Source organism: Macrosteles quadrilineatus, unplaced genomic scaffold, assembly GCF_028750875.1.
Source record: "Macrosteles quadrilineatus isolate MER2022 unplaced genomic scaffold, UCM_ALF_1.0 Scaffold_1__1_contigs__length_201487025, whole genome shotgun sequence".
Taxonomy (NCBI): Eukaryota; Metazoa; Arthropoda; class Insecta; order Hemiptera; family Cicadellidae; genus Macrosteles; species Macrosteles quadrilineatus.
In genome coordinates, this window is record NW_026542594.1 from 20862131 (window position 1) to 20887127 (window position 24997).

At 37.3% G+C, this 24997-nt stretch overlaps 1 protein-coding gene across 4 annotated transcripts in view; it reads right to left on the reverse strand.

Moving 5' to 3' along the window:
• The window catches only part of LOC129004850 (uncharacterized), a 94850-nt gene that overhangs the window by 36929 nt on the left and 32924 nt on the right, over positions 1-24997 (reverse strand). For all 4 annotated transcript variants that reach the window (XM_054433533.1, XM_054433550.1, XM_054433541.1 and 1 more), the window contains one exon: positions 21140-21289. In XM_054433533.1, the coding sequence (XP_054289508.1) occupies positions 21140-21289 (150 nt within the window). The remainder of the gene's footprint in view (positions 1-21139; positions 21290-24997) is intronic.

Consider the following 24997-nt stretch of genomic DNA (forward strand, 5'->3'; position numbering starts at 1 on the left):
ACTTTTAAGTGATAGTTCGATTGTCTTCCATATAATACCAACATACCTCTCAGCTTGTCCGTTGCCCTGAGGATTGTAAGCTGTTGTACGACTGGTAGCAACTCCTAGTGAACATAAAAATGATTTTAGTTCTTGAGACATAAAACATGAACCTCTGTCAGAATGAATATAAGCCGGTACTCCAAACATTGAGAAAAGTTCCTTAAGTCTCAAAATAACAGTCCTAGCAGCTGTGTCTTGAGTAGGGAACGCGAATGGAAATCGAGAGTATTCATCTACGACTATTAAAAGATAACGATTTCTACTCTTGGAAGGAAGTGGCCCTTTAAAATCTATATTCAGTCTTTCGAATGGTTGAGTAGCTTTAATAAGTTGTCCTTCATGTTTGTGGAATCGAGGTTTTACCTCTAAGCAGGTTCGACAGGAGGAAGTTACTTTTCTGATCTCATCCAGTGAATAAGGCAAGTTTTTACTCCGAGTCCAATGATACATTCGAGACACTCCTGGATGACATAAAGCGTCATGTAGTGATACAAGGTTTGATAAACTTCCTTCCATCGATGAACACACCCTGGATAAAGCATCTACTGTTTTGTTCTCTTTTCCAGCTCTGTAAATGATCTCATACTTATAACAGGATAACTCAATTCTTCATCTCATTATTTTATCATTCTTGATTTTGCTTGCATTCCGATCACTGAACATGAATGCTACAGATCGTTGGTCTGTTATAAGGCGAAAGTGTCTGCCTATGAGATAGTGCCTCCATTTTCTTAACGCTTCAACTATTGCATATGCTTCTTTCTCAATAGATGAATGTTTCTGTTCCAAGTTAGTAAGTGTTCTAGAGAAAAACGCTACGGGTCTACCATCAATAGTCAAAGCTGCTCCTATTGCATGATTTGATGCATCAGTTTCAACTGTTAACAACCCATCACAGTCAATCGAAGAAGTTACTGCATTAACAATGTCTTGTTTAAGTCTTTGGAATACACATTTAGCTTCTTCATTCAGTGGAAATGAACTTCTGTTTAAACAGCTCACCTTCTCAGAAAATTTAGGAATGAATTGTGAATAGTGGGAGAACATACCAAGAGCTCTGTGAAGAGAGTTTGAGTTGGTTGGAATGGGAAGATCTCGAAGTGGTTGCAGACGATCTGGATCTGGTCTTATTGATTTATGACTGATTACATAACCTAATAGATGGATCATGGCTGTAGAAAACTTGCATTTATGTTTGTTCAAGGTAAGATTATATTTGGAAACAGCTTTCATAAAATTGCTCAAGTTCCTGTCATGTTCAGCCTGATCATTGCCACAGATTGTTATATCATCCAGATAGACCTGAACACCTTCAAGTTTTTCATAAGTGATTATGTTGGTAAACGTACGTTGAAAAGCAGGGACACCATTACGAACTCCAAAAGGCACTCGTGTGAATTGGTACAAATTCCCGCAAGCTTCAAATGCCGTGTAAGGTTTGTCATTTTCTGTTATTGGGATTTGATGATAGGCACTCTTAAGATCAATAGAACTATAAACTTTGTATGAAGCTACTTTGTTGACTACTTTGTTGAGGGAGTGGAAATGCATCAAGTTCTGTAAAACGATTAATTGTCTGTGAATAATCGACAACCATTCTCCGTTTGTGGTTATCTGATGAAACAACAAGGACTTGTGCTCTCCATGGAGACCTGCTTTCTTCAATAATACCCTCTTTTAACAGTAATTGAATTTCACTTTCAATAAACTGTTCGTCAATTGCTGAGTGCCTTCGAGATTTTGTTGCAATAGGCTTACAATCTGGAGATAGATTACGAAATAGTTCTACTGGCTCAACATTAGCTAAAGCCACACTACATATGTTGAGAGGCGACTCTTTTCCTCCAAATTGTTGTAAACTTGAGTGTCTTTTTAGAATGTCATGTCCTATAATAATGTCAGAACATAAGTTTGTAAGTACGCTGAAGACCACATTCTTGTAAGTATGATCTTGTAATTTAAGATTGATTTTACAGTACCCTTTTATTGAAGAACGCAGAGTTGTGGAAGCCATTGATACCTCTCCCCCATTACATGGAATGACAGGGATGTTGAATCTAAGTGCTGAGCTTTGATTGATAAAACTACCAGAACTACCAGTATCTATAAGAGCGTATGCATCGACTCCATTTAATTGTACTGGGACTACAGCTTTACTCAAACACGATGGTACTGAGGCAATACAATTTGACTGATGGACTGATGCCTTTACTGTAGAAGTTGGTGTTTTGGATTTTCTACATACCTTTTGGTAATGACCTTTAATGCCGCATCCTCTGCATATAGCTTCTTTAGCTGGACAAACAGCTCTATTGTGTTTCTTAAAGCCGCAGAAGTAACATGTCTGATTGAGTGAACACGCTATATTTTCTTGAGATGGATACGATTCTGGCTTGGCAGCAGAAGGTGTTGGATCAGGACTGGACAAGTATGGATTCTTTTCAGTGATAGGTTTTGAGGCTGCAGCGTTGATTGTTGGTAAGCACTTGTCTAAGTTGTACTGTTCAGAGTGATATTTAGCAAGTTCGAGTGATCTGGCTTGAGAAACTGCTTCATCTAAAGACAAAGTAGAGCTTTCCAACAACTGTTGACGAATGTGAGGTACTAGCAAGCCATCAATGAATGTGTCTCTGATATATTCATCTCTACTTGATACAGCATTGACAGCTTTAAAGTTACAATCTTTAGAAAGTCGCTTCAGAGATTCTACGTATGTATCAATGCACTCACCAGACTCTTGTCTTCTGATTCTTAGTTTATGACGTGCATAAATTTCATTGACAGGTTTCAAGTACAACCTTTTTAACACATCAATTGCTTGTTTGTATGTTTCACAGTCATTTACATATTCATAAACGGATGGTGAAATGAAATTGGTTAATACTTTAAGCCTCAATTCTTCACTGATTTTACTAGTTTCAATAAAGTTTTCAAAAGTGTGAAACCAGTGTTTCCAATCTTGACTTGCATTGACTTCATTAGGATTGGCATTAAATCTTTCAGGTCTGAGTATCCGTTCCATGAAAAAAGATTGATGTATATTTTAATAAAATCTTCTATGTTCAATAAATTGTTGTAGATTGAATGAATAAAACCATTATAAACGAAATTATCTTTAGTTAGGCTTTATTGAACATAGAATCTACCATGATATAGAACTAACAATATGAAACAAACTAACATCATAGTAAACAAAAACAACTTCTAAACATTTGAACAGATGTTACAATGTACAGATAGAAAGGAATTATATGACAGAGGTGTGCTTCTTTTGTGTATAAAACATTGAAATATGACGATATTTTAATTTTTGAAATTTTTATGATAGAAATCGTAAACGTGATGGTCAGGGACAAGCGGTATGGTCGTGAATTTTCTGAAATAATCTAAATCTTTCTAAACAATCCTTCAATTATACTGTTAGTTATAATAAAAATATGTGTTTCAATTCAACTAAACTGTTCAATTTACAATTATATTAAAGTTATTGTCACGACCAAACACACTACAATCCATAAGGCTGGATTGGTCGTGAAAAAACCCGCGATGGTCGTGAAACTTTGGTCGTGAAATTACGTGTTATTTGGCTCTGTTCTGGCGGTAGCCCTGCACCTCATGTTCGAGGATACAAAGTGGACTTCTAGGTTAATCTAGCAATTGAAATATCTTATAAACAAAAATTAACACCATGTCTACTTCATCGAATGACTACGTACGGTCATGGACACACCAAAATTACAAAAAACACAATCTTTCCTTTATTAATCTTGTAATTCCTCCTTTCAACTCGAAACGACCGGCACTACAATCCTGACGTACACCCCGAACTAGTCTCTAAAACCAACTGACTCCATCGACGCCAGGCTTGCCACTGTCTTGATCCAAAGTTGAAATTTTTTCTCAAATGGTTGTGACGCCAAATCGAGGGACAGACTTATTTTGTCATGGTAGTCAGTTTGAAATGACAATACAATTATAATATGCTCCTTTTTTGTAAGTTTAATAACCATTGATGACATAAAAATATGGCTTTATATATTTCGGCATGAATAATTAGTCTAAAAACAGCGTGAAAGTTGGATAATGTACCCTAGGGACACGTCATGGTCGTGAATTTCGAGACTTTAAAAATACGAAAAAAATACCTAGAACCTATTTAAAACCAAATAAATGTGTGTAACATGTTGCCCCCGTCCCAAAAAATATTAAAACACATAATAATAAACTACAAATCCAGTATCTACGAAGTAAAAGGCCAGGGACATGAAAACGTACGTTTTTAAATTTTCACTCGATGATGTCATTATAACAGGAATAAATGACACTGAACATCTAAACACGTTAAAAGAGGTTTTGAAACGCATTGAGGACAATGGTTTTTGTTTAAACAGAGCTAAGTGTCACTTCATGAAGGAAAAAGTCAACTATTTGGGTCTATGTATTTCCAAAAATGGAATTTCGACGAATCAAGACAAGATAAAGCCCATAGTAGATATGCCTGAACCCCAAAACATTAAACAGTTGGAATCATTTATAGGAATGGCAAACTTTTACTCAAAGTTCATCCCAAACTTTTCTGAGATCTGTGCACCATTAAACAAACTAAGGCAGAAAAATGTTCAATGGACATGGACAGAACAATGCTCTCAGTCAATTAACTGTATTAAAGATGCTTTAGTTTCCACTCCTATTCTAGTGCCATTTAATAGTGAATTACCTATAGTGGTTGCAGCCGATGCTTCATCAGTGGGGATTGGTTGCGCAATTTTTCATCGATATCCTAACGGAGAAGAGAAGCCGATCGCATATGCTTCTAAAACACTGAACAAGGCAGAGCAAAATTATTCGCAAATTGAACGAGAAGCTTTAGCTTTGATTTATGCTATTAAAAAGTTCCGCATCTACCTTTGGGGCACACATTTTCTGATCCAAACAGACCACAGACCTCTATTGTCTATATTCGGATCCAGCAAAGGAATGCCAGTAACCACGTCTTGCAGAATACAAAGGTGGGCTTTGTTTTTAAGAAATTTTCGTTTTGACATAGAATACGTTTCTACTAAACTATTTGGGAAAGTTGACTGTTTAAGTCGTTTGTCTTTCGAGGAAGATGTCGAGTTTGAACAAGCCGATGAGAGTTATAGCACCGTAGTTGGATTAATATTCTCAGGTAACATAGATTGTCTACCAGTTACGGCTAAAGAAATCAGTGAAGAAACGTCGAATGATGTCACTGTTGAGGATTTTATATAGTACTGCTTTGCTTAGTGCTATACAGTATAATCAAATATCTTTTTAATGTGTCTTTTAATATCAGCTGCTTGATTAGATTATTATGTTGTTCTAATATGTTCACAGTTTGAAGTGTTAATGTTTTAATATCTTTCCTTTTTACATCAATTATTAATAAAGTATTTTATGTATTTTATTCCCTCATTTCATCAGGTTATGGGCCCAGAAGACGTTTTTGATATAATTCATTTTGAATATGTATAAAACTACATTAAAATGAAGAATTCAGGGCTGATTGTGTTTGGTAAGATTTCTAGGCTTATGAACAATATTTTGTTACCTAATTTCTTGAACTGAATTTTTATGTTGTTTGACCTAAAATGGAAACTACACAAGAAAACACTAATACAACTCATACTATTACACCTACCTCAAGTAATACAGAATTGTCTAGTATGACAAATATTATAATGGGAGGAAATAGTAATGTTGAACGTCTAGAGGGTGTTTCAAATTATAACAATTGGAAGTTTTCTATGAAAATGGCATTAATAATTGATGGACTTTGGGATTGTGTATCTGTTGATACTGAAATCAAAGATAAAAACAGGGATCAAAAGGCTCTTGCAAAAATTTGTTTAAATGTTTTGCCTACTTGTTATCCTTATGTTAGGAATGCTAACACTGCTAAAGAAGCTTGGGATAATCTCCAGAATGCTTTTGAAAACAAAAGTTTGGTTAGAAGACTTAGTCTTTTAAGACGTTTACTTAGAACTAAATTGGAAGATTTTAGCACAATGGCAGACTATGTAAATGGAACTTTGTCCTTAGTTCAACAGTTAGCTGACATAAATCACATTGTTGGTGATGAAGAAGTTGCAATGCTACTTCTGGGTGGTTTACCTTCAGAATATGAACCGCTTATTATGGGTATTGAAGTTACTCAAACAACTGTCTCAAGTGAGTTTGTTAAAACTCGTCTCTTACAAGAAGATTTTAGGAGGTCTGAAAATACTTCAACTGGAAGTGAATCAGCTTTGGTAACTAAACATTCTTATGCCAAGAAAATTGAGAAGTTGAAAGATTCAAAAGATAAGTTTAGACCACAGAAGAAAATTATTTGTCATCTTTGTAACCAACCTGGTCATATTAAGCATAACTGTCCTAATCTAGGCAATAATTCTCAGCACAGATCTAAGGCAAATTATGTTGGGAAACACAAAGAAAATGACAATCTGTTGCTTACGACTGTTTTCCATACTGAAAATATAAAATCTTATGCATCCAAAGTTGATCATAATGATTGGGTAATTGATTCAGGTTGTACAACTCATATGAGTAATCAAATGGTGAAAAATTGTAAGTTTGAAAAGAAGGAAGTTTTGGTCGCCAATAATGCAAAACTTACAAGTAATTGTGTTGGTGATATTGAACTTTTTGTAGAAAATTCTAATAAAGTTACTGTTAAGGATGTTTTATACATACCAGAACTTGCTACTAATTTGTTGTCTGTAAATAAAATTACAGAAAAAGGTAAAATAGTAGTTTTTGACAAAGATTCGTGCAGAATTTATTCAGAAAATGACTGTCGAATAGAGGGAAATAGTGACATTTCTGCTGTGAATGACGGTGGTGTATATAAACTAAACTTAATTGAGCCAACAGAGTTGAATGGTCACTCTGAATTCAAAGAAGATAATTCATCAGCTGCTCTTACAGTTGCTACCAAAGGTACGTGGCACCGTAGATTAGGCCATCTAAGTCATAAAGGAATGGATTTACTAAGAAATGGTTTAGTTAATGGAGTAAATTATTCAAAATCAGAAAAGGAGAATACTTGTACCACATGTATTGAAGGTAAGATAACAAGAAAATCTTTTCCTAAAGGTCAAAGTATCAGAGCTACTTCATTACTTGAGCTAATTCATTCAGACTTATGTGGACCAATGTCAGTTAAAAGTTGGGGTGGATCTCTTTATCTTTTAACATTCACCGATGATCTCTCAAGAAAAACTTTTGGTTATTTACTTAAACACAAAAATGAGGTTTTAAGTAAGTTCAAAGACTTCAAAATGGAAGTAGAAAATCAAACTGGCTTTAAAATTAAGCGCTTGAGAACTGATAATGGCAAGGGTGAGTATGTTAACAAACAATTTGCAGATTTTCTACGTTTAAATGGCATTGTTCATGAGACCACTATACCCCACACTCCAGAGCAAAATGGTGTAAGTGAACGTGTTAACCGAACACTAGTTGAAAAGACAAGATGTTTACTTCAAGATTCAGGTTTAGGAAAACGATATTGGGGAGAAGCTATAAACACAGCTATCTATTTGAAGAATCGTAGTCCTACAGCAGCTTTAAAGAATGCAACACCAGAGGAAGTTTGGACTGGTTCAAAGGTTGATCTAAGTCACTTACGGGTTTTTGGCTGTAAAGCTTATGTTCATATTCCCAAATGTTACAGAAAGAAACTTGACACAAAAGCAAAGCCTTGTATTATGGTTGGATATTGTGAACATTCCAAAGGCTACAGACTAATTGATCCTAAGAAACCTTATTCTATTATAAAAGCACGTGATGTTGTTTTTGTAGAAGACCAATGTCATACCTCTGATGTGAAAGATGACCTGAAAAATGAAAGTCAACAAGTTGAATACACTGTTATAAACAGTAGCACAACTGAACTTGTGGAAGAACCAAACAATGATATAACATGTGTTGACAACGAAGAAAATCTTGTTCATTCTAACAGTGAAAGTGAACAGGGAGTTTCAGTAAATGAAAATACTTATCTAGAACAGCAAGTTTTGGAAGAAGGAAATTCTTTGATTGGAGATAAAAGACCTGAACGTGATCGCAGAAAACCATTATGGATGAACGACTTTGTTTCATATCAAGCTGTTGATGTTTTCGCAGAACCACAAACTTTCAATAAGGCAATTGAAAACAATTTCAAAGAAGAATGGATGAATAACATGGACAAAGAGTATAATTCTCTAATTAAGAACAATGTTTGGGAGTTAGTTGATCGTCCGAAGAATGAAAATGTGGTTAAACGCAAGTGGGTTTATAAAACTAAGAAAAATTTAGATGGTGATCGTGAGAAGTTCAAAGCACGTCTAATATAGTTTATTTAGGTTATTTAGAAGCTAAAGGTCAAGAATATGGTTAAGAAGTGCATTTAAATTAAGTATTTGCCAACTGAAAATATGACGGCTGATATTTTAACCAAATCATTGTCACGTGAAAAATTTAATAACTTTGTGACAGACTTGGGACTTAAAGACTCAGATTAAATAAAAAAAAGATGTTTGATTAAGGGGGAATGTTGAGGATTTTATATAGTACTGCTTTGCTTAGTGCTATACAGTATAATCAAATATCTTTTTAATGTGTCTTTTAATATCAGCTGCTTGATTAGATTATTATGTTGTTCTAATATGTTCACAGTTTGAAGTGTTAATGTTTTAATATCTTTCCTTTTTACATCAATTATTAATAAAGTATTTTATGTATTTTATTCCCTCATTTCATCAGTCACTCTTAATCGGGTCAAAGAGTTTGTATTCAGTGGATGGCCAAACAAGATGACAAACAATCTGGAGTTAAAACCCTATGAGTCAAGGAAGAACGAGATATCCATACATGAGGGCTGCCTAATGTGGGGGGTTAGAGCAATTGTCCCAGAAAAGTTCAAGCAGAAATTACTTATGAACCTGCACGACACTCATTTAGGAATGGTAAAGATGAAGGCTTTGGCCCGAGATCATTTTTGGTGGCCATCAATGGGCAATGATATCGAAAACGTGGCAAGAACTTGTGCACTATGCAACTTGTATGCTGCAAGAGAACCACAGAGAAATTTCCTTAGTAATTGGCCGAGATGCACTGACCCTTGGACCCGTATACACTTGGACTTTGCTGGACCTTTCCTTAATAGTGGTTTTCTTTTGGTCGTAGATGCATACTCCGGTTGGCCAGAAATTATCAAGTTGAACTCTATGACGACTTCAGTAACAATCAAACAAATTAAGCTGTTAATATGCCGATATGGAATCCCTAAAACCATAGTGACAGACAACGGACCCTGTTTTACGTCCGTAGAATTTGCAAAGTTTTGTAAAGCATTTGGAATCGACCACGTAACCACTCCACCTCACCATCCGTGTTCCAACGGACAAGTTGAAAAATACGTCGGTACCATGAAACAGGCGTTGAGAAAACTTTGCCAAGAACAATCCCCCTAAAGGTTTGGAAGCTGACTTAAACAACTTTTTATTTAAGTACAGGTTAACACCACACATAACTTCTGGAATGTCACCTTCTGAGTTGTTTTTAGGACGTCAGCTAAGATGTATCTTAGATTTAGTTCAACCCCAAAAAGGAAGTCAGATTAAAACAGAAGAGGAAGAAAATAAAGAAGATAAAACAAAAGAGAAAGAGAATAAAGAAGGAGCCACTACTAGCCTAAAAAACTTCAAAATAAATGAACCTGTGTTTTGGGCAGAAACCAGAAACGGATATGTTGTGTGGAAACCCGGCGTAATCTAGAAGAGACTAGGGCGAAACGTGTGGAAAGTTGAAGGTAACAATAGAAGAATCTTTAAAAAACACGCTGACCAACTAAAGCATAAAAACCTTCTTGAAGACAAGGACAGTAGTTCAATCTCATCGAGAAGGTGAAGTGTTCGTGCAACTCCGACGTGGTCTCTGGCCGGATTGTCGTCTGCGTTTTCAACAGCTGATATTGGACTATTGTAGTGACTGAGAAGAGTATTGAAAATATAATGGGATTCATAATTAATTGAGTGTTTTCACTAAAAAAATTTGTGCTGTCAATAGTTTTATGTATATTTCAAACTCAATAAATTTCCTTTTCTGCAGTAATGTAGAATGTCAAGACCATCCAGCATATAAATTGGTTATTATTGTCAATAATTTTGAATGGAAAATCAATTATGAATCCCATTATATTTTTAACACTCTCCTCCGTCACTAGAATTAGTCCAATTTCAGCTTTTGATAACACAAACACCAATCCAGAGACCACGTCTTTCCGTAATTACCTGATTCAGTTTACTTCCAGTCCTGCCCGCGGCAATATATACACGCGTGAATTGATAGGCCTATCTGTTATCGTTTCGTGTTTTGTGTACAAACGGATTGTCTGACAAGATGCGTTTCTACCATTATTAGTCATAAAAGGCAATCCTGGGGCTATCAAAATGAATTATAAGATTACTTCGTCACAAAAACCTTTTGTACTGGTGGCACTTATTAAGAGATACTTTGGGTATTTTGCCCGGCGATTTTTGTACAGTAGAAGGCAGCCTGGGAGTGGCGAGCAACAAGTCTGTCTTATTTCGTGACTCTGCCTATAATTTTGAAACAATATACTTTTTGCCAAAGTATTATTAATGCATTTAAAGCTGTTTGAATTCTTAAGCCCTGTAAAAATTAACGCCACCTAATATATTGTACAGTTACAGTACTGTGTTGGAGTAGAGTAATTCACCGAGTAGGCCTATATTGTTGTACGTTTTGAAGACGTTGTCTATTGCAATACTGAGCACACATATTGGCTGACAGTACAGATTCTGAATTGTAAATTGAAAAACTTCTAATTCGTCCATTAGTTAGATTTATATTGATGTATTGTTAAATGACGTTTCATATTAAACATTTAATTTTGATTATCAGCAAGTTTGTTTTTCGTACCTCAAGTTTACTAAATACTTTAAATGCTTGTTTTATGAGGTAAAGGGAAAATTGTCAGATAAATTGGTGAGGGTAGGGTAGGTTTAAATAGACGGCAGCATAAATTGGGGGGGGGGGGGTTGCGCCTCTGGGTTTGGGGGGGATGGGCACCTCTGCAGACACCAACTCACCCTTGCCCACCAAAATATAGACTGGCTGTCTAATAAAACAGAAAGACTATCACACTTCCTTAATAATGAACAACCAGACTTCATAGTTATTACAGAGCATGGTCTCTCCCGAGAAAACTTAGAAAACACACAGCTAGCTGGCTACACCCTAATTGGAGGCTACACAAGAAGAAATCATACGAAAGGAGGAGTTGCAGGATATGCCAAACATGGCCTGGAAAATTTTATGAAAGTACGGTACATAAGATAAGTGATGATGACTCAGAACTAGTATGTGAAACTGCTCTTTTCGAAATAAAACTGAAAAAGGAAATAGTCCAGGTCATGGGAGTCTACAGGCCTCCAAGGGACAATTTGGAACAAGCGCTAGATATCCTAGCAAGCCAGCTGGAATATGCTCTCCGCACAAAGAAGAAAACTGTCATCATGGGCGACATAAATGTAAACAACCTTGGTGAACATGCAAACGACACAGATAACATCCAAGTTGAAGATCTTCTATCCTCTTTTGACATTGTTAGACTAAATCTGCCGCCTACTAGAATTACACATGAAACTAAAACCTCAATAGACTGGATCTGTACAAACATAGACCCAAAACATATCCAGACATCCATTATCCTGTCTGGACTCTCAGACCACACTGCCCAAATTGCCACTCTCCAACTACCATCAGAAAAAATCACAAAGTCAATTAAGGAGAAAAGAAGAACTCTCAACAAAAACACCATAAATCTATTTAAAACCAGGCTCCATGAACAACCCTGGGATTGTGTCTACCACATAGAAGATGTCGATGAATCTTATAACAACTTTCACAGGGCTATCCAAAGAATACTAAATGAGACCTGCCCAGTAAAAATGACAAGGAGAAAACAACACAATCAAAAAAACTGCTGGGATGCTGAATGCTCTAGACTAAAAAATCTATATATAAATGCCCTGGAAAAAGAAAACCGCACAGGTCTACCTGAAGACAAAGCAGAAACCGCAACAAGAAAAAGGGACTATGACCTAAGACTAAAGACTTTGAGGAAAACTCATCATCAACATCCGACTATATAAGCAATGCCGACAAAAAGTCCAAGGCACTCTGGCAGGTTATAAATAATGAGAGAAAATCAAGTACCAGTATAGCAAATGAGTGGGAACTCCTAGTAGATGGGGAGACATTACAGGACCCAATCAAAATAGCAAACCACCTCAACAGTTTTTTTGCTACAACCGCGGAAAGGACACTTCAGGCAAACAACACCAACACACACACCAGAACCCCTGAAATTCCTCCTTTAACAGCTAACAAACTAAAATTTCAGCTTGCAACACATAACGAAGTACTAAAAGCAATAGACTAACTTAAACCAAAAACTTCATCTGGCACTGATGAAATATCAGCCAAACTGGTCAAAACATGCAAAAATGAACTGATTAACCCACTAACAGCACTCATAAATAAGTCTCTCAAACAAGGGGTCTTCTCAACCTGCAGCTGAAAACTGCCAAGGTATACCCTAAATATAAAAGTGGACCAAACACAGATGCTAAAAGTTACAGACCAATTTCACTTATACCGACCTTCTCTAAAATCTTTGAAAAAATCGTCCTTAACAGACTAATAAATGAATAAATGAATTTATTTCCCATAATACAAAACACTTTACAAACATAATAATTGTTGAGAAATGTAAACTGGTCACTTTTTCAAGTAGTGTGGCCAGTTAAAAGGTTAATCATACATAATAAATAATAAATTGTTGAGCCTAGCATCAGATGACAAATATTTTATCCGCCTGCTGTAACATCTGGGCAAAACTTAGACTAAGAAAGTGTTAACAAAATACACATAAAATAAGGTAACAGTAACACAATCTTATACCAAAGAGTTGGCAAGATAACCTACATCCTGTTGAGAACTAAGCCAAGTGATTGTTCTTTTACAAAAGTGTTTGAAATTTGTTGTATTTTTAATATGAAGCGGAAGCTGATTGTAAAATTTTGGACCCAAGTATTGAAATGAATGTCTGAAAAAAGTTTTGTTTACTTTGGGTAATTTGATAGATTTATTTGCAAAACTTCTTGTACTGTAAGGATGATTTGGAATTATATTTTCTCTGTTTCCGCTCCGGATGAAGAACAATCTCAGGACTTTAAAAATAAAAAGATGTTGAACTGGTAGAATGCATAACTGTTGGTATAATGGAAAAGAGCTAGTTCGTTTAGGTTTTTTGAGAATTATTCGCAAGAAAAAATTTTGAGTTGTTCTAATCTTCTCTAATAATGTTTTGTAAGTACCTCCCCAGCAAGGCAAGGCATATTGTAATCTTGAATTTATCAATGCAAAATAAAGTGTTCGTAAAAGTGAAGTGTTACAAAAATTTCGTAGAAAATAGAATTTTCTAATTTGTGATCTTAATTTTGAGTGTAGTTCTAAAATATGGTGTTCAAAAGTTAGTTTTTCATCAAGCAAAACTCCCAAGTATTTAATCGATTTAACTTTTTCTAATGGTTGGCAGGTACATAAGTGGATATTGCAGGTAGGGGAATGAAAAATTAAAGGAGAAGGGGTGTCAAAACCAAAGAAGTCAAAATTAACATATTTTGTCTTACTAACATTTACTTGCATTTTGTTTATGGAGCACCATTTTCTGAGTAATAAAAGATCGTAGTTGATTGAATCTGAAAGGAGAACAGTATCATTTTGAGTGTAAAAAAGAGCAATGTCGTCTGCAAAAGCATTTATATTTCCTTTAAAATCAAGTTCAAGAAGATCGTTAATGAATATTAGGAACAGGGTTGCAGAGGTCGTTGACCCTTGGGGAACACCCGTCTGAACAATGAGTGAATCACTAATGTTGTTGTTGATTTTAACTTGCTGCTTTCTTCCTGTAATAAAACTACGAAACCAATTTAAAGCTATGCCTCTAATTCCTGCAGCCTCTAGCTTATTGATAAGAATCTCATGGTTGACCATGTCAAACGCTTTTTTGAAATCTATGAAGAGACCTTTGGTTTTTTTATTTGAATTAAAGCCATTAAATATTAACTCTGTCACAGTTAATAATGCACTTTCCGTTGATCTGCCTTTTATAAATCCAAACTGCTTATGGCTAAAAAAATGTAATTTGTTCAGAAAATTTGTCAATCTTAATAACATTAATTTTTCAATCAATTTAGAAAAAACAGAAAGAAGGCTAATTGGTCTGAGGTTATCTAATCGTAATGAATTTGGTTTTTTCAATATAGGAACAACTGAACTTAGCTTTAAACTTTCTGGGAAAACACCTTTAACAAAACTATTATTTATTATGTGGACCAAAACGGGCGCAATGTCATCAATTATATGTTTCAATAAACTCACATTAATCTGGTCAAAACCTGTGGATTTTTTGTTTTTCAAACTATAGACAACTGTCTTTACTTCATCAACTGTGGTAGGAACTATGAAGAAGGGATCATTGTAGACATGAGTGGATTGAGGTTCCGTTATCGTTTTCCCATCATCAAGTTCAATCCGGTCAATGCATTTTACTTTGCTGCCCCCAGTTAAATTATTTATTATTTTCCATTGTTGGGAAACATCACCTTTACAGTTTTCTAATTTTTTTTGCATAGTATTCATTTTTTACAAAATCGATTTCAAATTTTAAATTTGCAGAGAACCTGTTAAAATAATTTATAAATCCCATGTCGTAAGGCCTTTTTTTAGAAATTTTGTAAAGTTTTTTCCGTTTATTTATTTTTCTTAGAAGCTTTAATGTAATCCAAGGACTCAATAACTTGGCTTTCCTTAGTTTACAATCTACATTAACTATTCTATTACTATCATTTATGACACTAGTTAAGATTTCATGGAACTTATCGTAACATTTATTTACATCATTTTCGGCATAAACCTCTTTCCAATCCATGCTTTGTATTTTATTTTTAACCACATCATAGTCTATTGTGATCCTACTTGGTATTTTATCATGACAATTAGGCCTATCATTAATTCTGTCTGAACATCTATTAAACTTTAATCCTAAAACACAGTGATCAGTTATACCTAGATCAAAAACATCACAGATAAAATCATTTATAAATCTATTTCTAACAAATATATGGTCAATGAGCGTCTTCGAATTCAATGTTATCCTGGTTGGCTTCCTTATTAAAGATATAAAACCATTATTATTTAACGTACTATTGTAAGCATGAGTTACTGCATTTTCCTCCAGTAGGTTAATATTTTTTAATATCCCATCTAGACCAAAACCTGCTGCTCACCAGCCAGCAACATGGCTTCCTTAAAGGAAGATCCACTTCCACTGCCTTAATACAGCTCACCGAGCACATAATAGAACAACTAGAAGACGGTTCCTCAGTCACAAGTCTGTTTCTGGACTTTAGCAAGGCATTTGACTGCCTTAACCACAAGACACTTCTTAGAAAATTGGGAGCTCTGGGTATTGAGGGAAAGTCTAAACAATGGTTCCACAGCTATCTTAATGGCAGACAGCAACTAGTTGAGATTCAGCATGTAGAAAAAAACACTCGCCATAAAATACATTCCGAAACTGTCCCTATACAGAGAGGAGTACCACAGGGATCAGTTCTCGCACCAGTCCTGTTCCTCCTCCTCACAAATGACCTACCAGACCAGCTACAAGAATACTGCCAAACCACAATGTATGCAGATGACACTGTCATCACACTAACAACTGGCAGACACATGTATCCCGAAAGAACAGACACAAGTCCCATAGGCTTGGACCAATTATAGGCACCAAGTCTGTGGATGTAGGTTCTGTCGCTAAAACTAAGGTTAAAGCCGTTGAAAAAAAGACGTGGATCTTCCTATCTCGTATAGCCAATGATGTAACCAAGGAAGATATTGATAATTACATCTCTGATGATGGAATTTCAGGTGAGTCTATTCTTCTAAAGTCGAAGTTTGATAGGCCTTATCGGTCTTTTAAAATAGGTGTCCAACCTGCGGATGCAAATAGACTTTTACAGGCTGACTACTGGCCTAAGGGTTCATTGGTCAAGGAGTTTTAACAAAAATTTGCCCCGAGACTCAAGCCTCAATTCGTACAATCACGCACTTTTTTAGGGAAAATGCAGCCCCGTCAAACTCAATCATAGGTTATGGGCCTGAAATCTTGCCTAGTACGGGAAAATCTGCTAGTAGCCTGCTTGTGTGTGCTATAAATGTGCAATCTATACGTAATAAAATTGCTGAACTTGAAATACTTTGCTGTCAACTGGACATTGATGTGCTTTGTGTGTCTGAACATTGGTTGTTAGAGGCAGAAACTGCATACTACTCTAGAATCAAAAGCCTTGACCTTGTATCTTGTTTTTGTCGAAAAACCCCTTGGGGAGTGTGTCAATTTATATTAATACTAAATGGAACTACTCTTTATTAGACTTAAGTGAGTACTGTGAAGAACTGCATGCAGAATTTACAGGTATAATCATCTCTAACTTGAATCTCATTGTTGTCACCATGTATCACTCGCCTAGTGGTAGTTTTGAACGCTTTTTTTATCTACTTGACATGTGTCTAGTTTATTTAACTTCCCTGGGGTTAGATATTATAATCGGCACTGACCACAATGTGAATATACTCAACCATCCAAGTGAGGCCAGTGATTTCAGGAACATTCTCCGCAGCCATGATATATTCTTCAGTGTCAATGAACCAACCCGTGGTCTATCTCCTTTAGACACTGTTCTTACCAATCTTGATAGCTGGAGATACATGGCCCATGTAAGTGTAGATCAGATATCTGACCACAAACATGTTTTTTTTAAACTAGATCTACCTGAAGGTGTATCCAAACATGGTCTGCAGGAACCTGACTACTTAAATAATCCTGTCAAAACTGTAACTTACAGACAATTTAATGAAAGTAACTACTGTTACTTTCAATGTGTATTGACTGATCTGGCAGTAAAGTGGCTCTCTGAAATAGAATCATTTAATGCTGAACAATCCTTTGACTATTTCTTTGATAAGTTCAGAAAAGTTTTTGACTATTGTTTTCCCTTAAGAAATAAAACCTGCAGGACTGTGCCTCCAGCCAAGGCAAATGCTGGGTGCAGTGTAAACAACTGGTACACACCTGAACTCTCTGCCTTTAAGAACTTTATCCTAGGTATCAGTGACTTATGCAAGAGTAACCCACAATTGCTGCCCTACCTCCATGATCTCAGGAAGCATTATCGTTTGAAGGTAAGGGAGGCGAAGCAATTTGCTACTGCTACTGCCATTGCTACATCTCCAAATGCATGCAAGGCTGCCTGGAACTACATCAATAGGCATAAAACCCCCACTACTGTTCCTGCTAAAGACTTTTGCACTGCTGATGAGTTTAATTCATATTTTCTTGATTCTGTTGATGAATTAATCCTCTCCTGTAAACCTGATCCATCTGTTCCTTATGATTGCCTTAATTCTGTTCCATTTGTTCCCACTAATTTTTCATGGACACCTGTTACTGTTGATAAGCTGCTTAGAGTAGTCAGTAGCTTTAAATCCTCTAAGAGTCAAGATTTTTATAACATGTCTGTTGAGCTTTTAAAAAGATGTATCTATGTAGTTGCGCCAATCATTGTAGATATTGTAAATAAATCTCTGAGAGAAGGAGTCTTTCCTGAGGCTCTGAAGATTAGTAGGACTGTACCTGTGTACAAAAAGGGACCAAAGGACAGTACTGTAAGTTACAGACCAATATCTATCATCCCCATCTTTGGTAAGGTGCTTGAAGCAGTCATTTTAGAGCAGCTGTACAGCTACTTTGAGAGGCATCGCCTTATTGTGCCCGCTCAATTTGGCTTCCAAAAAGGAAAGTCCACCGTTCAGGCTGTGGACTGTCTTGTTCAAGAAATCTTAAATGGTCTAGAGATTAGAAATTCTACTTCTGTTATAATGTGTGACCTATCCCGCGCTTTTGACTGTGTGTCACATAGTCTCCTGTTGTTAAAGCTCGAAAGGTACGGGGTACGAGGCGATGCTCTCTCATTGATTAAATCTTATCTTGAAGGGAGGTCTCAAGTTGTGACTTGGAATGGTAACTCTTCCAGTCCTCTGATGGTGAACAATGGAGTCCCGCAAGGGTCTATTATGGGTCCCTTCTTTTTTGTAATCTCAATCAATGACTTGTATCACAGTGTTGCAGGCAATGTCCTGCTATATGCAGATGATACAACTCTCTTTTCTAGTCACTCAGACTTTTCTGTATCTAATGTTGCTGTGCAGGAATTATTAGATGTAGCTTCTACCTGGTTTCGCAACAATAAATTATGCCTGAACCAAGCCAAAACTCAAAACATCACTTTCAGTCTTTCTAGGGAACTGAGGGAAGAAAACACTGTAAAGCTGCTGGGCTTCACCCTTGACCCTCAGCTTGATTGGAACGATCATATTGAAATCCTGTGTGGTAAGCTAAGTCGTGTAATCCATTTGCTCAGACGGTTGAAGGCTGACATGCCATTTGAATTTGTTCGACTTGCGTACTTTGCTTTTTTTCCATGCTCACATTCTGTATGGCACTAGGCTCTAGGGTCACTCCCCTGGAGTGCAAAAAGTCCTCAAACTACAGAAGAAAGCTGTCAGGGTCTTGTGTGGAGTCCATCAGCTTGAGCATTGTAAACCTCTGTTTGTTCAGCATGGTATAATGCCTGTACACAATGTATTTATTTACCAATGCCTGTTAGAGATTAAGAACAATGAATCAGCTTTTCCATTGGTTAATAATGTTCATCATTATAGCACTAGGAACAATGAAAATATTTTTATAGATAGAGTTAGACTAGATTTAATTCTCAACTGCTTTCCTGTTGTAGGAATAAGGTTCTACAATGCCTTACCCATAACTGTCAGACAACTCTTGCCGAACAAGTTTGCGACCACACTAAACGCTTGGATGCTTGCCAATCCATTTTATTCAATAAAAGAGTTTTGGAATGCACAGCTTGTAACTATTGGGTTGAACCCACAGTAGTCCAGTAGAGGTATTACAAAATTGTAAATTTATTTATTTTTCTCTGCCTTGCATGGCTTGCAGCATGTACTTTTCATTTTTTTTTTTATTTTTAGTTGCATGCATTGCTTTGCATGTTTTATATTGATTGAGATCCTGCATGTGTTTATTTCCGCTTTTAATTTAATTTTGTGAGTCAAGAATGCTAGAAGAAGCTTGGCATGTTATTTATTATTTATTGTATTGTTTGACGTAGCCTATTGTCTTGTATGAACTGAATGGCCAAATAAATCATTTGAATCATTTGAATCATTTGATTTGAATCTAACCGACAAATCAACGGAAACTTTAAACCGAAACATCAATATAACCTTCAACATGACTAAACTATATTGTACAGTAAACGAATTGGCTCTAAATGAAAAGAAAACTGTTCAGCTGAACTACTCTACTAAAAATAAAGACACAAACGTATTAATCCTTGGGATAGAAGCACAAAATAGTACCAAATATCTTGGCATTATCATGGATTCAAAACTGACATGGAAACAGCACATTGACCAACTCTGCAAGAAGCTACGCTCTGGCATTCATGTCATCAGGCGAATGAAGCAGGTTGGTGGTCTGGACACCGCAAAAACAGCCTACCATGCCCTGGTCGAGTCACACCTCAGGTATGGTCTGGTGGTCTGGGGAAGTACATCCAACAACTACCTAAAAAGAGTCCTTATCCAACAAAAAAGAGCTATAAGATGTCTAGCAGGCCTTCAATATCAAGAAAGCAGTCATGATGCATTTAAGGAACTAAAAATCCTCACACTGACATCACTTTACATCCGTGAGGCAATTCTCCATGCCATCTCCACAAATCAAACAAGAAACAGAGACATTCACCATCACAATACACGGAACGCCTCAAGCTTTGCAATACCACCTCACCATCTAAGTCTCTTTGAAAAGAAGCCATCCTACAAAGGGGCCCTGTATTTCAACAACCTACCAGAACAACTTAGAAATGAACCAACTCACCGTTTCAAGAACCAATTAACAACATGGCTGCAAGAAAGGCCATTCTACTCAGAAAAAGAATTCCTTGACAACCAGATTTAACAACATATTAAATCAACAAATTTTAATTATTATTCTGACGCATGTACTGTTCTCAACGAATATGTAAATAAAGATCATTGTCTATTGTCTATTGTTTCCGTTGACAAAGGGGATATTCAGATTAGTCACTATCGCAGATAGACCCCTTACAAGGATAAAGTTTCCGTAACTGCTGGAGACACAGATGATGTCCCCACAAGTTTTTTGTGATCCCAGAAGATGATGATGTCAACACAACCACTGGGGTGTTTAGAATTTTGATACAATCGCCGAAGGGCAAAGACGATGAATTTTCTTTAACCCTGGGATTATTTTTGAATTTTCCCACAACCAAGAAAGACTATTATAATGTTCCCTTGACTGCTGGAAATGTTCACTATTTTGCCAGGACCACGAAGGATTGCGATAAATTTTTCTGTGAGTCCGGAAAACAATCGTGATGTTTCCATGATCGTAGGGAATAAACATTTTTTGAGACAGAGGTGATCTCTACACGACCATGGCAAATAGTCACGATATTACTGCGATAACATTGCTACCCAAAGGCGATGACGCGGTCAGATTAAGTGAGGAGTTGAAGTAGCCGAGGTCGTATTAACAGGATTTTGTCCTAGAACAATCTTAAATTCTCTTTATGTCTAAAATTCTAATGTAATGTAATGTAATATCAAAATGTAATATACAATATAAATTATCCCTGTTCATATATTTCCTTCATTTAGTACTAAGATTAGCCTACATATATAAACGAGGAAGAGTACAAACTTTCAAGTGGTACTGAGATTCTTAATAAACAAAACAACAAAACCATATAATTTTCTTTATATGTATCGTCAATATCTAATAAAAATTGGATGAATAGATCCCTAAATAATTTGATAATAACCACATCACCTTAGCAAGGGCATCCTCAGGTCTGGTGAGATGGTCTGGTGACAGTCTGTTGCGAGGTTTGTTCTGTTTGCGAGTTGTTGTCATACCTGTACCTGAGCTGGGTGTGGGCGAACGTGTCGGTGGCTGCAGAATTGTAGTCGGCAGTCCTGACTATAACAAACATTATATTCATCGTCTGGAGCACTGTGGTCGGTAGTTCTGACTGCAACAGAAACTGCAGGAAGAGTTTAATACTTTAGGATGATTATTTTCCCTTAGATTAGGACCATTCATTATTGCATGTTCCTACAAGATGGTTTTAGCTTTTTGTCACTGTTTGGTAATTATTTTAAGTCCCTAGACTGGTGCTACCATACCCAACGTTATCTACTGCAAGTCGTCCCCACTCCGACCACTGGAGACGCTCCTCACTGGCAGACGTGTCTACCTATACCTTCGTCATTTTATTTAAACTTTCAATATCTAATATTTTTACAATTTTAACTTCATTTGTATCAATCTTAGGTTTCCAATTAATATAATAGTAATTTTAACCTCACCAGTGCTAATAATTTCCCCTGTTGTTGCCCCCCACCTCTACACTGCTGCTACCTACACTGCTTCCATCCCCTGGACTACCTTGGCCGAGATGGGCATCATACATCTTTGAGACCTCCAAAAAGGTAATGGTAGCACCGGAATTAAGCTTTTGTAATGTTCAAACTGCCGTTCGGCTTTCCGTTAAAGAACGTACATTCACATTACTGAATTATTTTAATGTAATGACAATGCTCAAGTGTGTGAAGTTTAAGGAACAAATCCAAGCTTAATGTGGAATGTATTAATTTAAAAAAAACCTCATTGGCCACAATAACGTCTTAATAGCCTAATGATAAAAGACAGCTGGAATCAGTTTCAACAAGCTGAACTGAAAAACTGAATGTCAACTTTTTGGCATTCCTAGGGGCGGAACGGAGATGGCAGAGTGCTCAAAAATAATTTTGATGGTGGTCCACTCTGCTTCTAGGAAAACACTTCTACTTAACTACTTTTAAAATCAAGACGAGAATGGGCTCTGTGCCTAGGAAAATAACCCAGATTAACAGGTGCTTCAAACTTCTCAGTAACTACCTAACCTTTAAATAGCTACGCGTTTTTCTCTCCCCCCCTCACTCTCTCTCCCTGATGATCCTAGTAGAGAGGGTACTAGGTGAGGGGGAGAGGTGTTGGTTAGGCACAGAATGTGCCTGGAAGGACAGATTGAAGCTGACAGCAGGAAGAGGAATCCGAAAATTTTTCAGGAAAGTGGCCTGGTGAATAAGTTTCTGACTTAAACCAGGGGTGGTGGTGGGACTGCTGGGCTTTGGCCAAACACCTCTCTATCTCTCTCTCTCTCTCTTCAACCTTTCAACTACCTAGATAAACTAGAACACACAGTGCGGAACACAGAGAAAATCAATGAATTATGACAACATTTCAGGTGGAGGGACAAAATTAGGTTTTTAAAGTAAGTATAATTGTCTTCTCACCTGAAATTAGTCACACCTTAAAATTTTGTCCAGATAGCCTAGCCTACAATTAAATGAGATAGTCCAGGACTCTAACGTGTTCATTAAGTAATTATTGTTTCCAGTTTATTGGCTCAGAATATTAGCTACAACAATGCTAACAATGTTTAGCTTTTTTCACTTGTGGGGTTGGGGTAATAGCCTACCCCTGGCTACTTCGGCCTGGAGACCTATTGTATCACCCCTTGAATCATTCTCACAGCCCTAGGCTTCTCAAGTAGCCCAGGAGCTGAAAGACGCCCAGCCTGTTCCTTATCTCTGTTGGTTCCAAAAATGACCTCCCCAGGGACGTAAGCCTTCTTTGGGCCAACGCTGGACAGTCCAGCCATAAGTGTTCTGAGGTTTCTGCCTCGTTCTCGCAGAACCTGCATTGGTCTGTCTGTGACCTACCTATAGTCCTGAGGTGTTTCCTGATAGGACCGTGTCCTGTTAACACTCCTACTAGTAGGCTAATGTCCCCCTTCTTAAGGCTCAGCAAGCCTTTCCAACCCTTCACAGTGGGGTCAATTAGTGTTTTCGACGTCCTCATTCCTGGGTAGTTCCTCCAGGCCAAAGCCTTTTGAGCCTTGACCCAGTCTCGGACTTTGGCTACTCCTGAGCTTATGTGGGTACCACAGTAGGGTTCTGGTCCTGACAGTTGGTCTTCCGTACCCTTCCTGGCCAATGTATCAGCTCTTTCGTTCCCCTCATGCCCCAAATGTCCAGGGACCCAAGACAGTTTGACTTGGTTCCACTCTGCTAGCATTTTAAGGGTGTTTTTGCACCCTTTTACTGTTCGTGACTCTGTCACACATGACCCCAGCGCCTTCAATGCTGCCTGGCTGTCAGAGAGAATAAGGATTTTCCCCTTGCTCAGATTCTTGCCAAGAATGTTATTAGCACAGCACTCAATCGCCAGGACCTCTGATTAAAAAACTGTTGTTGTTCTGCCCAAGGCCAGGGATATGTTGCCAACCCTGATCTCTCATCCTTCCAACTTCCATCGGTGTAATAAACCAAGCATGCTCTGTAAAAGTTGAAGTTACACTGTTGCCAGTTTTATCTTCCTCCTATAGCCACTTGGTAAGGAATCTCGAAGTCGTATTCCTTTGTCATGAGGTCTGGTATACTTAGTTCCATGTCCATACTTTGGTAGTCCCTTACGATGGACAGGTGACCAGACTGCCTCTGTAGATTCAGCTCGCCTCTGCTTCCCATTTTTAGGGCAGATATGGCTGCACATTTCTTGAGCTCCAGCCCTAGTGGGAGCATGTCGAGTATTTCCTCCATTGCAGCTGTGGGGCCGGGCAGGATTTCATGGTCCCGATGATCCCTGAGCACGCTAACCTTTGCAGCTGCTGCAGTTTCCTGCCAGCTACTATCTGCTCTGCCTTAGGCCACCACACTAAGGCTGTGTATGTAACCATTGGTTTGACTATGGCTTCATAAGTCCAATGTATAAGTTTGGGACTTAGTCCCCATTTCTTCTCTCTCTACCTTTTTCTGTGGAAACGCCACCCTTGAATTCCTCCAACAGGTTGGGATGTATTCTAGGGCAAAGCTGCCCCTGAACAAAGCTATAATATGATTTATAAGGACCTCTAGTCCTTCTTGGATGAGAGCTGGGAATATTCCGTCCCCGCCTGGGGACTTGAAAGGGTCAAAAGATTTGACAGCCCACTTCACGACCTCCGGCTTGAACAGCTTACTTGAAAATCTTCTCGCCATTGCAATTTCCCTAGGCGATTTCCTATTCCAGGGTATCAGGTGTTGTCCTGTTGAATTGCCTAATGGGGTGTTCCCTGGGAAGTGTGTGTTCATGAGGACTTCAAGAGTCTCCTCCATTCCTGTTGTGTGACTCCCATCCTCCCCTTTTAATGTGCCAAGAGGATTATGCACATCTCTCTGAAGGGCTTTTTGCAGTCTGGCTGATTCTGGTAGGTGTTTAGCTTAACCTTTAACAAGTGCTCATCATAGCCACAAAAAATATGTGAAGTTAAATTTAGAATTTTGAATAATTAACATGAACGCGGATAAAACTAATCAATTAGAAACTTAACTACCTACACGTGATTCGTTCGTTATACTTGGTTAACAAAGTAAACGTGTCGAGAAAAATAGACTCTGTTGAACACCAGAGTTGATACGGGGTTTCTTAGATCAAATTAACGTAAGCCTGTCTGAGGGGTTAATAAATAAATTCTACGTATATCGTTCTGGCAACTTAAATGATTTTTCCGAAGTTGGTTAAAGACAAAAGGCGGTGTGCTTGTAGGTGAAAAAGTGTGCGGGGTGCGCGCCACTACGGCACAATAAAATAAAAATGATAAAA